The sequence below is a fragment of the Lepisma saccharinum genome, chromosome 2, assembly GCF_977018435.1.
Source record: "Lepisma saccharinum chromosome 2, izLepSacc3.1, whole genome shotgun sequence".
Taxonomy (NCBI): Eukaryota; Metazoa; Arthropoda; class Insecta; order Zygentoma; family Lepismatidae; genus Lepisma; species Lepisma saccharinum.
In genome coordinates, this window is record NC_139230.1 from 135,775,699 (window position 1) to 135,791,760 (window position 16,062).

Sequence of the window (16,062 nt, forward strand, 5' to 3'; positions counted from 1 at the left end):
CATAGGAATAATCCTTGCGTGGTTCCTAGAATTAATATTTTCATTTTTTTCTTAATCCATTGAGTCTTCAACAACTTCTGTCGCTGCTTTCTACCTCGTATTTTACTAAATCTAAGTTATGAAAGTTTGCAATAAAACTAATACATACCAAGTAACAACTTCTTTGAACGAAATTTTACTGAATTAGTCTTAAGGAACATTCATGTTCATGAAGTCACTTTGTAATTAACAATGTCATGAAATTAACAACTAACATGTTATCCTACGTATAACTTTATTTTAAAAATTCAGAAAGAAAAATTGTAATTAGAAATTACCACTGGGATATACAAAATACAATGTTACAAAATTCATAATCTCTTATGGAAAATAATTCTCATAATATATTCTAATAATTTCCTTTACTGTAATAATTCAAATTCAGAAAATTGATTCTTTTGATGCAACCCACGTTAAATTATTCATGTAATATATGTAGTTGTCACTGATTTGAGAAGTATTTTGACATTTGTAATATGTACAAAAATCATTAGTATACAATTTGATACTTACAAGTAGTTTATTTAAGAACAGACTTCACTCTATGCTTAATTTTGAAATTTGTTAGGCCTCAATTATTTACAGAAACTAAAATATTAAAATTCGTCTCTGTACATATGTAGGCTAGTTCATTAAAGGAATATCTTATGAACAGCATATTTACTTATGTAACTTCGGCATTGCGGACACACGGTATAGAAGCGTTTTAAGAATACCGTATCTAAGCATGGTTTACAGAAAATGTGCCCGCATGACGTGGACATAATTTCATTTTTATTGAGTTTCATATCGGCCAGGGAATCCAAACATATTGGGCATTGGGTAAGATTTGAAACAGCTTCTTTCCCATTACATTTGGAAGGAGAGTTTTTATTTGTTAAAATTCCTCTAGTGAGATTTGTCGGCTTCCCGTCCATGGATGCTGCAGCAGCAGGCTTACCGTCACTTGATGCAACAGCCGGCTTCTCGGCCCTGGATGTCGAAGTTGCAACAGCCGGCTTCTCGGCCCTGGATGTCGAAGCTGCAACAGCCGGCTTCTCGGCCCTGGATGTCGAAGCTGCAACAGCCGGCTTCTCGGCCCTGGATGTCGAAGCTGCAACAGCCGGCTTCTCGGCCCTGGATGTCGAAGCTGCAACAGCCGGCTTCTCGGCCCTGGATGTCGAAGCTGCAACAGCCGGCTTCTCGGCCCTGGATGTCGAAGCTGCAACAGCCGGCTTCTCGGCCCTGGATGTCGAAGCTGCAACAGCCGGCTTCTCGGCCCTGGATGTCGAAGCTGCAACAGCCGGCTTCTCGGCCCTGGATGTCGAAGCTGCAACAGCCGGCTTCTCGGCCCTGGATGTCGAAGCTGCAACAGCCGGCTTCTCGGCCCTGGATGTCGAAGCTGCAACAGCCGGCTTCTCGGCCCTGGATGTCGAAGCTGCAACAGCCGGCTTCTCGGCCCTGGATGTCGAAGCTGCAACAGCCGGCTTCTCGGCCCTGGATGTCGAAGCTGCAACAGCCGGCTTCTCGGCCCTGGATGTCGAAGCTGCAACAGCCGGCTTCTCGGCCCTGGATGTCGAAGCTGCAACAGCCGGCTTCTCGGCCCTGGATGTCGAAGCTGCAACAGCCGGCTTCTCGGCCCTGGATGTCGAAGCTGCAACAGCCGGCTTCTCGGCCCTGGATGTCGAAGCTGCAACAGCCGGCTTCTCGGCCCTGGATGTCGAAGCTGCAACAGCCGGCTTCTCGGCCCTGGATGTCGAAGGTGCAACAGCCGGCTTCTCGGCCCTGGATGTCGAAGTTGCAACAGCCGGCTTCTCGGCCCTGGATGTCGAAGTTGCAACAGCCGGCTTCTCGGCCCTGGATGTCGAAGTTGCAACAGCCGGCTTCTCGGCCCTGGATGTCGAAGTTGCAACAGCCGGCTTCTCGGCCCTGGATGTCGAAGTTGCAACAGCCGGCTTCTCGGCCCTGGATGTCGAAGTTGCAACAGCCGGCTTCTCGGCCCTGGATGTCGAAGTTGCAACAGCCGGCTTCTCGGCCCTGGATGTCGAAGTTGCAACAGCCAGCTTCTCGGCCCTGGATGTCGAAGTTGCAACAGCCGGCTTCCCCGCATTGGATGTTACACTTGCAGCAGGAGCAGTATCAGCCGGCTTTCCGGCCCTGGATGTCGCAGTAGCAGCAGTAGCCGCCGGCTTCCCGGCCCTGGATGTCGCAGTAGCAACAGTAGCCGCCGGCTTCCCGGCCCTAGTTGTCGCAGTAGCAGCAGTAGCCGCCGGCTTCCCGGCCCTAGTTGTCGCAGTAGCAGCAGTAGCCGCCGGCTTCCCGGCCCTAGTTGTCGCAGTAGCAGAAGTAGCAGCCGGCTTCCCGGCCCTGGATGTCGCAGTAGCACCAGCAGCCGGTCTCGCGGCCCTGGAGTTTGCAGTAGCAGTCTGTGCTTTCCAAATGTTTCCGTCTGTTACCAAACTTAAAGTCTCATCACTGGTTCGACTGGCAGATAATGATATTCCTTGGTTTCCATTTACTAGCAGATGACTACTGGCACTATGCAGATCAGCAGGAAACACATGCAAGACATTTCTGGGGAGGCTGTCAGAAGTTCCGTGTATACTACCATTTCGTAGAGTGACTAAAGATCTTGTGTTACATCTCGATTCGTCATCAGCAAAAGATAAATTAAATTCAAATACTGTTGTCCTCGTTTGTGCCTCATTTAATAAGGTAGACATATTCGTATCTGCAAAGAAATCAAATTCAATATTGTGGCTGGTAGTTAAACATTTTTATTTTGTAACAGGCTTTCTAGGGGGTGTTTTTTGGGGGATAGTCTATAAATTTCGTAACTAATATGTTCATGGTTGCGAATTAATTGTAGAGATTTCGGGGATTCTCCCCTCCCGTTAGGTTTTCTTAGTACTTTTTGCAATACATAAGTAAGGTTTCTTTTTTTCGCAATTCCTTCAATTGTACATATTACGGTTATTTAATGCAGAAAGCATACTTAAAACTGTTTCAATTATTAAGAGCCACAACTGCTGCAGTTTTATTTGATACGAAATTTGTGCACAGCTAACTACTCCCCCACGACTTGACAGATTCACGTTCTACGAACCTTAATCCACCTTCATTTCCAAACTCTCATATATGTTGCAAAAATTATCCAGTATACATTAAGTCCGGCCCATTATAAATTGTCAAAATTGGCAAGGCCAAGTGGTGAAATTGCATTTCCATATTTTATTGGATTCTTAAATACACGGAGAAAGTTATATAAAACCCAGGGACAGCAACAAGCACACCATTTTAATCTGCTTTAAAGGGTTTCATTTAGCTGTATAACGGAAATGTTTATCACTTACGTTAATCACGACGAAGAGGATGAATGATGTTTAGACGAAATAGAAGAAATAAATGAAATAACGATGTCTGGACGGGATTCAAACTTAAACGTCGCAGCTAGATCGTAATTCAAACACTCAAACATCAAGTACAGAAGCCACTCTGTTCTGACACCAATCAAAAATAAGTTTGCGAAGTTAATAACGATACAACTTAGAGTAGAAATTCCCAAATTATTTCAGTGCGCTACCCTTTTATTTCCTCGTTGCAATTTATTTCATTGCCTTCTTGCTTCCATGTGCTAATCTCAACTTTCTTTAATGAGGAACCACGAAGCAAGCCCCGCCTCCACCCGCATACATTCGAGAGTCTGCGCTTAGTGTTCTGTGCCTTAAAATATACCAGGACGTTATTTGCATGAATTTAACTGTTCCCCGCCATACAATTTCTCTCATTTATTGATTATTTATTCATACAATATACATGAGAAAATAAACATAGAATAATACACATAGTAAATAAGAATAAAATTACAATAAATATTGCATGGTACATAATTTATAGTAATTGTTTATTTTTGCCGTTCTGGGTACCAGAACGATATTAAGTAGTTCGTGAGTGAGGCGATCGATTATTGCAAAATAGATTGAGGTCTATTATTATTTTTATTGCATAATTATTGTTGTCATTAAATTTTATATTTATGTGTTGTGATTGTGTCGGCAAATTCAGTGTTATCAGAAAAGGTATTTGGTTTGAAGCGAGTTTTTTGTTTCCCTTATTCTGAAGCCCAGAACAATTAACTTGAGTTTTTAATTAAGTGTGTGCCATGTTACAATGTAGTTTGAAACTGATAAAATGTATGGAATTTTGTTGTGATGCGCCGACGTCGCTCGCCTCATTCCGGTATCACGGAACAGGGAGCCCCTGCACGGCCGCAACCTGGCTGCCCAATTAACAAGAAATTCCGTTTGTTCGCTTGCTTTCATCGGCCACCACAGATGCGTGCGAAACTGCTTATCTGGCACGCGACAGATAATATAGCTGTGTTGGCATTCTTCTAGGGACAGCGATTGCAACAGTGCAAGGTGCATTGTCCGAGCAAAGAATTGCTCGTGGCTCTAGTTCTGAGAGCCGGGAAAAATAAAACATTTCCGACACGGTAAACAATGGAGTGGTCCAAAAGTGTGGAGACACCCGAATAAAAGTTGAATGACATACTCTTCTGCAAAACTAACATTGTAGGTTTGTAATAGGGGTGGGGGAAAATGAAATAGGGCATATGACGATGACGGCCGCCATCTTGAAACCCGCAATCTTGAATTCAACTTCAAAATTTTAAATGAGAAGGAGGTGATATATCAAATTAGGCTAGAATTTCACGAGAAATGTAATGGTGAAGGTTTTTTCGACGTTATCTTTAACCAGCAAAACGTTATGACTGAATTCTTGTACCAATTTGCTCCTTTTCTGGGTGTCAGAAAAAAGCATTGAAATTTGTTTAGCCCATCGGTAACGCATCCGAGATCAAAGTGACGTATAGGGAGAGAAGTTCGCATGCCATTGCAGACGATTTTAATCTGATACATCCACGAAGAACTGCGCATTATGAATGGTTCTCAAACAATTACAGTGTGATGCTTCCATTGAATGAAAAGGCCTTCACAGTGACGAGGCCAATCTTCATGTTCATAAGAAGTTCATAAACAGAATATTCGATGCTTTCCATTTGATAACCCATAATGGTTAATGGTGTGGCGTGCTGTGTGGAACACGATTGGTTAGTCCATTGTCGGAACCTTAAATGCTTAGGGCTACTTGGATTTGTTAAATGAACAGGTTTTTTCAGGTTTTTTTGTTGTTTTTTTTGCAGTAAGGCGGAACACCAGAACACTATAGGAACGTTGTGAGACAGTTTCTGTCCAAAGTTAGTTATAGTATGACAAAGGTCGCATATTCTGTTTATTAACTTCACCATGAACATAAACATTAGCCTTGTCACTGTGAAGGACTTTTCATTCGATGGAAGTGTCACACTGTAAATGTTCGCGACAACCATTCATAATGCGCAGCTCTTCGTGGGTGTATCACATTAAAATCGTGTGCAATGGTATGCAAACTTCTCCCCTATACGTCACTGATCTCGATGCGTTACCAACGGGCTAACACATTAATGATTTTTTCTGACACCTCGAAAAGGAGTAAATCGGTACGTACATTCAAGAATTCAGTCATAACTTTATTCTTGTTAAAGATACGTCCAAAAAAAACTTCCCCATTGCATTTCTCGTGAAATGCTAGCCTGATTTGATATATCATCACCCCCTTCCCATTTAAAATTTTGAAGTTGAATTCAATATGGCGGGTTTCAAGATGGCGACCGTCATCGTCATATGCACTATAACATTTCCCCCACCGCTATTACAAACCTACAACGTTAAGTTTTGCGGAATAGTATGTCATTCAACTTTTATTCGGGAGTCTCCACACTTTTGGACCACCCTGTAAGTACTTCATTGTACCGGCAGAAATTTCAGATCGGTCCATGACTACTAAAGTATTTTGTCTTTCTATCAGAATAATTTTTTTCTTGAACAATTACCAGTTAGTGTGCAACTACATACTTGTTTCAAAGCAGCACTTTACTTTTGTCACTAAGGCAACTTACTTTTGCCCTCACGTCGACCCCTTGGGGATTTGACTTCTTCCTCAGCCATTGAGTTCAGTTGGTCCTGTGAAGAAAATTACTGAATTCGAAAATTAATAGTATCTTCTCCATGTGAAGAAAAATTTAATACAAAAAAATTTAAAAGGAAATCGCACACACACATTACATATTGTATTATACAGGGTGACTGGTAATTAGATGTATTCCCTGAAAGGGGTTAAAGTAGAGACAATTTGCAATAAATTTGAACATATGATATCCCGTTCGAAAATTAGTAGTTTTCGAGATAATAGAGTTTCAATTGTTTTTTTTTTTTTTAAATGACAATTTTCCACATAAAAAGATCAATTGAGAAAAAACTGCTCATTGTATGGAACTAATTTCAGCGTTTTCTGATAGCTAACAAATAAGTGGTTCGTTGAAAGAAAAAGTTTTTCCCAAATAACAATCACATGTAAGTAACGGGTGGGTCTAAACTTACAAGTGATGATAAAAAAATGCACTCTTAGTTTACTTGGCAACGTATTAATAATAAAAATGGTATGACACGAAACGTACAAATTACTTAAATTACTTCCTTGTGACATCTGCTATCCAACAAAGTACAAATGTTGCTAACATTCACATTTGTGTACAAGAAATAATACTTCATTCATCTTCATGTGAATGGAATCAATGAACAATACAATTAAGGAAAATTACACGTCTTGCTCAAAGTGGGCATCTCCATTACGAATGCAGGCACACAGGTTTTTACGGACATTTGGTCTCTTAACTCGTGATGTGATGGTGTCCTTTATGCGTTGACCAGCTGTTAAGATTCTCTCCCTGAGCTGCTCTTGCGAGTTGACCGGTGTCTTGTCATGTGGCTCCAAATGTAAAAGACGCAAGGCGTCAAATCGGGGGATCGGGCCTCCTCGGCCAATCCATTTCTTTGGGTAATTTTTATCCAGCCACTGTCGCACGCCCAGGCAGAAGTATGGATGGGCGTAATCAACAATCATTTGATCGAGCCATTTTTCCTGCCCCAAATCTTAAATGGCATCACTTATGAACATTTTTTGAGGAACGGGATGGCAATGTTGTTGGAGGATGTGCCTCTAGCTACAAGACGTGACATGATTTTTCAGCATGATGACTGCCCAGCTCGATCCCCCGATCGATTTGACGCCTGGCGACTTTTACATTTGGAGCCACATGACAAGACGCCGGTAAACTCGCAAGAAGAGCTCAGGGAGAGGATCTAACAGCTGGTCAACACATCAAGGACACCATCAAATCACGAGTTAAGAGACCAAATGTCCGTATAAACCTGTGTGCCTGCATTCGTAATGGAGGTACCCACTTTGAGCAAGACGTGTAATTTGCTTTAATTGTATTGTTCATTGATTCCATTCACATGAAGATGAATGAAGTATTATTTCTTGTACACAAATGTTAATGTTAGCAACATTTGTACCTTGTTGGATAGCAGATGTCACAAGGAAGTAATTTAAGTAATTTGTACGCTTCGTGTCATACCATTTTTGTTATTAATACGTTGCCAATAAACTAAGAGTGCATTTTTTTATCATCACTTGTAAGTTTAGACCCACCCGTTACTTACATGTGATTGTTATTTGGGAAAAACTTTTTCTTTCAACGAACCACTTATTTGTTAGCTATCATAAAACGCTGAAATAAATTCCATACAATGAGCTTCTCAATTCTTCTTTTTATGTGGAAAATTGTCATTTTTTAAAAAAACAATTGAAAACTACTAATTTTCGAACGGGATATCATATGGTCAAATTTATTGCAAATTGTCTCTACTTTAACCACTTTCAGGGAATACATCTAATTACCAGTCACCCTGTATACGTATAACCTTGTTCCCAAGGTGACCCATATGCAACGGTTTTGAAATTCTTGTTTCTTTTTAAAGTTAAAGCAATTTTACAAAATAACCATTTGGTACACGTTTCAATTAGTTGTTGGAGTTATATCTTTTAATTTCAGAAATTTATCTCTCACTAGAGGTTTGTAAATTGCGCTAGAAGCTTAACTATGGCCACCTTTGGTCACGAAAATTAATTTTCAGGAACCGCCATTTTGCGACCCGAAAATATCAACAAATAATCGATATAGAGAAATTTCTCTGGCAGTTTCAAGCCCAATGTAGTTGTAGGACTGTTCATGTTTCATCCCCTTACCGAAAAGCAAAAATTTCTGTTTTTACAGAATTTTTGGCATTCTGGATCACTATGCACCAGTCTCATATACACTGCCCGAAAGCTCAGGAGAAACTAAGTGCGCGAACACACACACACTATATATATATATATATATATATATATATATATATATGTATGTGTGTGTGTGGGGGGGGGATATGTACGAGAACCAGGAGGTTATAATTCAAGTTCCCCTACTCACCTTCTGTAGGCTGTTCGAAGCAACGGATTTAGGTGAAGCTTGGTATGAATGCTATTCAGACCACTGGGAAGGGAAATTCAGAAGTAAAAAGTCCAAATATTCGCCGCCGCCGCCGCCACACACACACACACACACACACACACACACACACACACACACACACACACACACACAAACGTCGTCATTTTATTTACGAATCTGAGAATTCTGCAGTTACTTTCACTTCAGAATGCAATTTTTCATCCTTGATATCTACGACCTTACGAGTTACTTCAGCCTTCTTGGCGGAGTAATCAGGATAACGTGTTACGATGCTAGATGCCCAGGTTTGAATCCTAGTGTTTATCCTATCGCGATTTTAAAAATTCACACTCGTCGTTGCAATTAACCCAAAGGGGAGAAAGGTGACGTAAAATAACGAATACGAGCATCCATACTTACGGAAATTTATGTATTGAAAGAAGAACTTTCCAGTCTAAAGTGCACTGAATTTTGAGAAAAATTTCCACTTGGATGCGGTCTGTGACAGCGTTCTTCTCCCCACACCACAATTTGCTGCTTAACCACCACGTTGCCAACCACCTTCTAAAAAGGAAGAGGGAATTGAGGTTCGAGTTATGATTACATACAATTTTGGTAACAAATAAATAGTTAGTTGTAACACAATGTAAATTGCCAACGGAACAGATATAAATGTCTAATTTGCGAACGTTATGTTGCAGGACATTTTCAAGTTTTCTAAAGTCGAGACAAAAAGATTTGTTGTGGAGGAGCAGCTTCTCACCACGGACACAAATATCTAGTTACAGCTCTGGATACAAAGATGATCTGCTATAATTACGATTAACAGAGCGTTTACTCTTAATTGATTCGATTTTTTATATTTTCCCTCCCTTTCCTCCACTTTAGTCTATCACAACGATGAGGACGAAATTGACATTCAAACCCGGGACACCCTCCGTTGCAGCGTCACGGAGGTTGGCTTACACTGCTTCTTAAAATTCAGCGAATTACCAATTTGGAGGAAGGTGAAAACGGATTCAAATTTCACGTAAAATTGTAAACCCAGTCTCGATTAGGATATGTTCATCAAAAAAACTAAGATTACATAGGTATACATTTTTTCTATCCATTAACCCTCGTATATTTTGCACATTGACATATAGTGTGGGTGGGGTGAGTCATAGGCTACGGAGAAATTTAATATTTCTCCGCGTAGGAGCGAGACTACCTAGGTATATTGCTAAGAGCTATACTATTGGGTAATAGCACCAAACCTGAACGCCTAACCTACTCACGTAAGCATATTGGAGATATATGCAAAAAATTGCTCTGCAGTAAAAACGCAGCAAATATTTAGAAAACCTGTTCAGTATGTGCATGGAATTGTATTCGTGTAGAGGACGTGTGTGTATAATTATATCGGAATTACACAATCTAAACATGGGCCATTTTCTGCAGAAAAATACAATTTTCTTGGTTGTAGAGAAAGGAGTTTGTAATTTGTGCGCTGGGGATTACTTAAAATCGAGTGTCTCAAGTTACAGGCATGTGAATTTCTCTTTCATCCAAAATGGATTTCAAAAAAGATGGACACGTACTAGAATGAAAAAAATCTGAAAAGCCAATGATTACGATGTGCGCGGTGACGTGAACAGCGAAGCTTGAAATCTGTAGTCAATCGTTATGAAATGGATAGCAAGTAAAAAATAGATTATAGATCATACATTCATACGCAGCAACACTATTGAAATATATTATTTCGGGTGGTTTTACACCGAGGCAACTTGTAAAATTATTAGTTTGCTATTTGAAACTTTATCACCCATTATCGCATACAACAGGTCAACAATTTCGTCGCATGCCATAAACCATTTATACCAAGACAACCAGTTGCTTTTGTATCTGATATAATGTGAATTGAATTAATTTTCTAAGCAATTGCTGCACTCCTCTGTAATAGAGAATGCAATTCCTTTCAATGTGATAAAGAAGGTTTGTTATTATTTCCCATTCAAGACTTAGGAAGCAGTTTAATTTTAATACTGAATCTTCCTTCAGAAATTTATTTTCCAAGAACAGCTCATAACCAGAGCTAATCAGCAATACGCTATATTTAACAAGGATTACATGATTTTTTCGTTTTATGGTCATAAGATACGTAAATCCCGTTATGCAATAATCAAATCTCTAGGATTTTAAGAAATCCTGTAATTCATATCTCATCTTTAGACTACAAGCACTTTGTTATTGATGGCTTCACTTAGAAGACTAATGCGACCAACTGAGTTTTCTCCTTCACTCGGGGAAACCAAGCAACTGCTGGCAACAGATCTTGCAACTTCTAGAAAGCGACACAAGAAACTCTGATATCTTGTCGCATGCAACAACTTGCTTTAAAGCCACGTTTTGTATGACTTATTATGTTTATACAAACATGTACACAATTTGCAATATTCAAATAAAAAAATAATTTCTGCAGATCTTCTCTAGATTCTTCCATAAAATTTTATTATTTTTTAGTCTAAGTTAAATGCGATCGACAGGGTTTGTCCACTTTTCTCTGATATCAAACAATTGCTTACCATTGACAGTTTATTAACATTTCTTTGCATGCGATTCAAGTAACTCAGTCGCAGGCAAAGGGTTGCATTCGACTACGTAGTTGCTCAGTTGTCAGTGTGAATCCAACTTCATCCTACAAATTTGCAAAGGAGTAGATTAACTTGTGGATGTTTCTTCTGGCAATAAATGAAAACTTTGCCGTGACATAACATTTCAAACTGCAGTGAGAATTGTTGAATACAAAAATCCAATGTATTGAAGTCAGACCACTTACAGGTTAATTTTTTTTTCTACATCTTGCTTTAATATGATTAAGAGCTCTCTTGCCGACGCAGAATGCAAGCACATTCTGTTTCTGATATTATACGTAGTTTTTACCGCTCGAGTTAATCGCGACGATGAGGTTAAAAGGAGGAAGTGGATTATGGGACAAATACACTCAGGGTTCGAACTTTGAACCCCTGGCTATACAGCACGTTACGCACAATTCCGTAACAGAGGCCGATATCCCCAAACAGCAGCAAAGTAGTTGCTTACCTCTTCATAAAGAAAATATTAATCGCAAAAGACGATAAATTTACGATAAACTTCTTTATGTAAATACAACGCGGACTGAAAACCTACGAAGCCATTGATTGATTGAGTTGGTGTTTTAAGTCCATTTTATGCACAGTAAGGCTAATCGGAATTGGACCTACAGTTTAATGTGGGATCGGAACCATGTGCTTCCGCCGGGAATCGAACCCGGGACTCCTTTATTGCAAGGCTACGACCCTACCACTGCGCAAAAGTGTCTCCGAAACCAAAATAGAAGCGAAGCTATCGTTAGGTGTTAATAATTTTATGAATGTTAGAAGCATTAGGTTCGACACTGACAGCAATTTTCGACGTTTTTGTTATATTAGAAGCTCCAAGTTTGGTGGCGTTATACTTTGCACGTGCTTTTTTACTATTTGAGTATGCATACAACTGGTATTTCAGAACTGTGAAATTACTGAAATAGTTTTCTTTACTTACACAGGCCATACTTTGAAGCTATAGATTTAAAAAAATCGACTTAATTCTTGAGGGGGTAGAGTCCGTAAAGTGTCCCTACGTGTCTACAGGAAGCGTACTAAGGAACGTGCATTCTCGCCCAGGAGATATATTTCACTGTACAGTCACAGGACGCTTCTGGGTTGTAATGGTCCTATTGAAAGTCAATGGGGCTGTTACATCCCAGTAGTGTCCGTGACTGTATTTGCCACAATATGAAGGGGAAGAAAACCGATCGATGTGTACGTTGAGTCTTATATTACTAAACCCACCTTATTGCTTTTTCTTCTTAGATCATTAGCCATTGACGGATTCTGCCAACCACTGAATAATAATTATTCAAGAACAAGTTAATGATATGGCCATCGTCAAAAATATAACGAAATTCAGAGATTTTTCTTTTAGTATATACACAAGTCAAACTTCATGATTGGTAACATTCCTGTGAACACAACTGAAAATACGCTTCTTGGAGTAATTACATGAAACTAAAATTTTTCAAGTACTTTCAAGATTCGATCTCGCTACCAAAGTTCTGGGTTCGAATCCCAGCCTGGGCTTGGGTGTTCTCTGCGACCATCACTTCAATTTCATCCAATAATTCATCCTCATTGTCGCGATTGGCCAAGGAGGCAGAAGGTGACTTAAAAATAGAAATACAAAATCCAGTATTTTCATGCACAGACGTTACATACGTTGGACAATGGTAGCGGAATATCTGAACTAACCGACTGCTCGTACATTCACCAGCGTTCGCAAAAACCAATGTGGCTAATGCTACATCATTATCAGTTATTAGTACATTCCTTGATTGCACCTCTCGATAAATCAAATTACACTTAAATCATAACATACATGCTAGTAATTATCATCTTCCCACTTACCCAGGAACAATATGTGTGTCGTGCCCACTTAAACACAGAGACTACCTGTAACTTCCGCAAGTAACCGGCTACAGCAGAGAGCAGTCTGTAAGCTGGCGGTTGTGGCTACCTCTATCCACAAGTATTGTCACGTGATGTGCTCGAACGTACTTTAAACAGCAGACGACTTTTCCTCCCAGAAGGCTACCGTCCAGAAAGCATAGGCTTCATAGTTAATGTTATTCACGCAGGTATGCATGAAATTACAGTATCTCCAATTAACAATCAATATTTTATATGTATGTGTCTTATCTTAAATACGTACATTTAATTATTGAAACATAAAGACATAGGCTACATGTAGCACCAATCTATTTTAATGGTGAAAAATATGTGCATACCAGGTTATTCTCGAAAATCACCTAGACAATGATATAAATTCTAACCTTCATGATCTTCTGTGTGAAAGTTTGTTTCAACCCCACTTTATGCTCTAATACTTTTTTCGGTACTGGACCTACAGTTTAAAGTGGGATTCCAACCTCTTTTCATCAATTTCATTATATCATCACTCATCCTCGCGATTAATCAAAAGTGGCAGAAAAGCAAAGACAAATTAACCAAATCAATCATTCAATCAATATCAAAACCCATTAGGCGAGTCGAATGGTGGAATTTTGAAAATTCGTGGTGAGCCCCTAGAGGGGCGGGTCAGTGTGGCCATGGCCCACCCAAAATTAGCTTGGCCCGCCTGCTGGCCTACCCTGTGAAAGTTTATGGGTAAACATTTCGTGATAACAATAAAATGAAAGTGTATAGATAATGATGAAAGTGACGGGAATCTTCCTGGTTTCAATCGTGCAATAACGATGTGAATACCAGAATAATTCTTCTTTGGAGGCGGCGGTCGGGCTGTAGCTACGTGTTCAATTCTAAATGGGAAAGGGAGTCGGGTACAAAATTGAGTTTGGACCATTTTCTTATGTGGACCACACTATTCGAATGTGCAACAAAAATGAATTTATTTGAATTTAAGCATGCAACGATACCAGTTTCCGATTGAGTAGATTAGCAATGTATTTTTGTCTCGCACAAAAACTCCTATTTAAAAAGCCTCCCCGATGGCTTACTGATAACGTCGTTGCTCTTGTAAGCAAGGGATCCTCGGTTCAATAGCCGGTGGTTACTTGGTTGATATTTCGGATACCACTTTAAACTGTAGGTCCAATCCCGATTAGCCTTTCTGTGCATAATATAGACTTAGAAACAAACAAACAAAAGGGGTGTAAGGAATGGGCTTTTCAGAACGAGGTTGTGGGGCGCTGGATCTACAACAAGTAGATCCCTGTGGGGATTGTTTCGTGTTCTGTCCGTGTGTGTTTATTCTCGTTCCATCGATTTAATGTTATCACTAGGGCCCGTGACTTGAAGTTATAACATATTTTTTATTTGGCATTGGATCGATACTTTACGTATCTCACGCAAATCAGCATAAAATAGACGAACATGATAAGGCATATTTTGCCATATTCTATCAATTTCCCGTTTTTACAATATATTTCTTAAATTTTATCGTAATAAGACATATTTTTGTATAATTTCGTAATTGTCTCGCATATAATCCGTTATTTTATAATTTATTCTTCGTACCTTCAGCGCAACGGATAGTTTATATTATCGATATCAGGATATGGAAATTGCGGACGAAGAAATTTAGTGTTATTTGTTCTGACAAAACTTTTGTAGGCTGTTTTTCAAATTCTATACACTTAAGATTTAACTAAAATGATGTTTGTGTATTGATTGCTGCCACAAGTTGACATGTGCATTGTGGAGCGGAAATAATATCGAGTGTAACGTGTTCGGACAAAAAATTTGAAGGCTGTTTTTCAGATTCTATATAGTTAATATCTGCCTAAAAAAGTTGTGTCTGTGTATTGATTGCATAGATTTATCAGAGCTGTAGCGATCTGCGAATATACTTTAGTTTCCACAAAGGTGTAAATCTGACATAATAGTAAATTAAACTTAGGATAATTGCAGTGAACCTCACAATATGTTCAGTATTTTCTCACTACAGTCTTCGGTTAAAGGAAGTTCGTACTTCATTTAATACCCTACACCAAGCCTAGTCGATCTTCCGTGGAAGATACTGACTTCCAATATAATGAGAAATTGAAAAGTACTGTTTTGCATATTTCTGGCTTTAATGGGAATATTTCTGCATTTCTCTAACATAATTTTAATTTTTTATGACATATTTCTCAATGTTTATGACCTAATTACCAAACGTTTCAGAAAAGTAACGTGAAGTAACCAAAGCAATCAATTATATTTCATATTTCCAGCTGGGTTCTGCTGTGAGAGAAAGGGAGGGATGGGGAGAGAGAGAGAGAGAGAGAGAGAGAGAGAGAGGAGAGAGGTGGAGGGAGAGAACAGACATAACGGCGAAGCAGAACTCACCTTAAAATGTTTTCCCAGCCTAGAGTTGGTTGGTTGATTGGCTGGTGCTTCGATGCAAAACTATGGGTGTGTTAGGATATTGGATCTCTGCACCCGTCACACAATATGGGATAAAAACATAAAAAACAAAATGAGAGTGGGAATATTTACGATAAAATAGCGTATGAGTCATTCCATGCCAAATCAACACAGATATGTGCAATTTTCAACCTTACCATCTACGATTTTCATGAAATTTGGGGAGTTGAAACTATGCACAGAACTTAGTAACTGTGAAAATTTTGAGTATCGTTTGTCTTGTAATTGCAAAATTATTCAAGGTCAGTTCGAAGAAATTGCTCTTTCTGAGCTCGTTTAGCTACACTAAATGTGCTGTAAATCTACTCCTATTTGGCCTAGGAAGCTGAAATAAAGTTTATTGTGTAGGGAATAGAACAAGCTTTCCAATGATATGTAACAAGCCTACCTTTGTATAAAAAATATTTTGTCACGTGACCTTGACCTTGAAAGTCTCAAAACATGTCATCGCCAAAAATCGTGAAAAAATATTTGTGGCATACCATGCTATACTCTGAAACATATCAAAAATTCAAGCTGGGACCGCAGTGGAATCAGAAGATATCAAATAATACGTATAGCTATGTGACTGATGAACAGGGACTGCATTTGAAATCTAGTTTCAGTTTCAGTTCGACCCGGAAT

At 39.4% G+C, this 16,062-nt stretch overlaps 1 protein-coding gene across 6 annotated transcripts; it reads right to left on the reverse strand.

The window, feature by feature from the left end:
- Positions 1–257: 257 nt before the first annotated feature.
- LOC145984512 (uncharacterized) lies at positions 258–13,024 on the reverse strand. 6 transcript variants are annotated; one of them, XM_083118162.1, is made up of 4 exons: positions 12,919–13,024; positions 8,876–9,019; positions 6,020–6,083; positions 258–2,749 (listed from the first exon to the last, which is right to left on the reverse strand). In XM_083118162.1, the coding sequence occupies exons 3-4, from the start codon at positions 6,066–6,068 to the stop codon at positions 672–674; spliced, it is 2,127 nt and encodes a 708-aa protein (XP_082974288.1). In that variant the 5' UTR covers positions 6,069–6,083; positions 8,876–9,019; positions 12,919–13,024; the 3' UTR covers positions 258–671. The 6 variants fall into 6 exon arrangements, with proteins under 6 accessions (XP_082974288.1, XP_082974287.1, XP_082974289.1 ...); XM_083118161.1 differs by having other exon boundaries at positions 6,020–6,098; XM_083118163.1 differs by lacking the exon at positions 8,876–9,019.
- Positions 13,025–16,062: the final 3,038 nt, after the last annotated feature.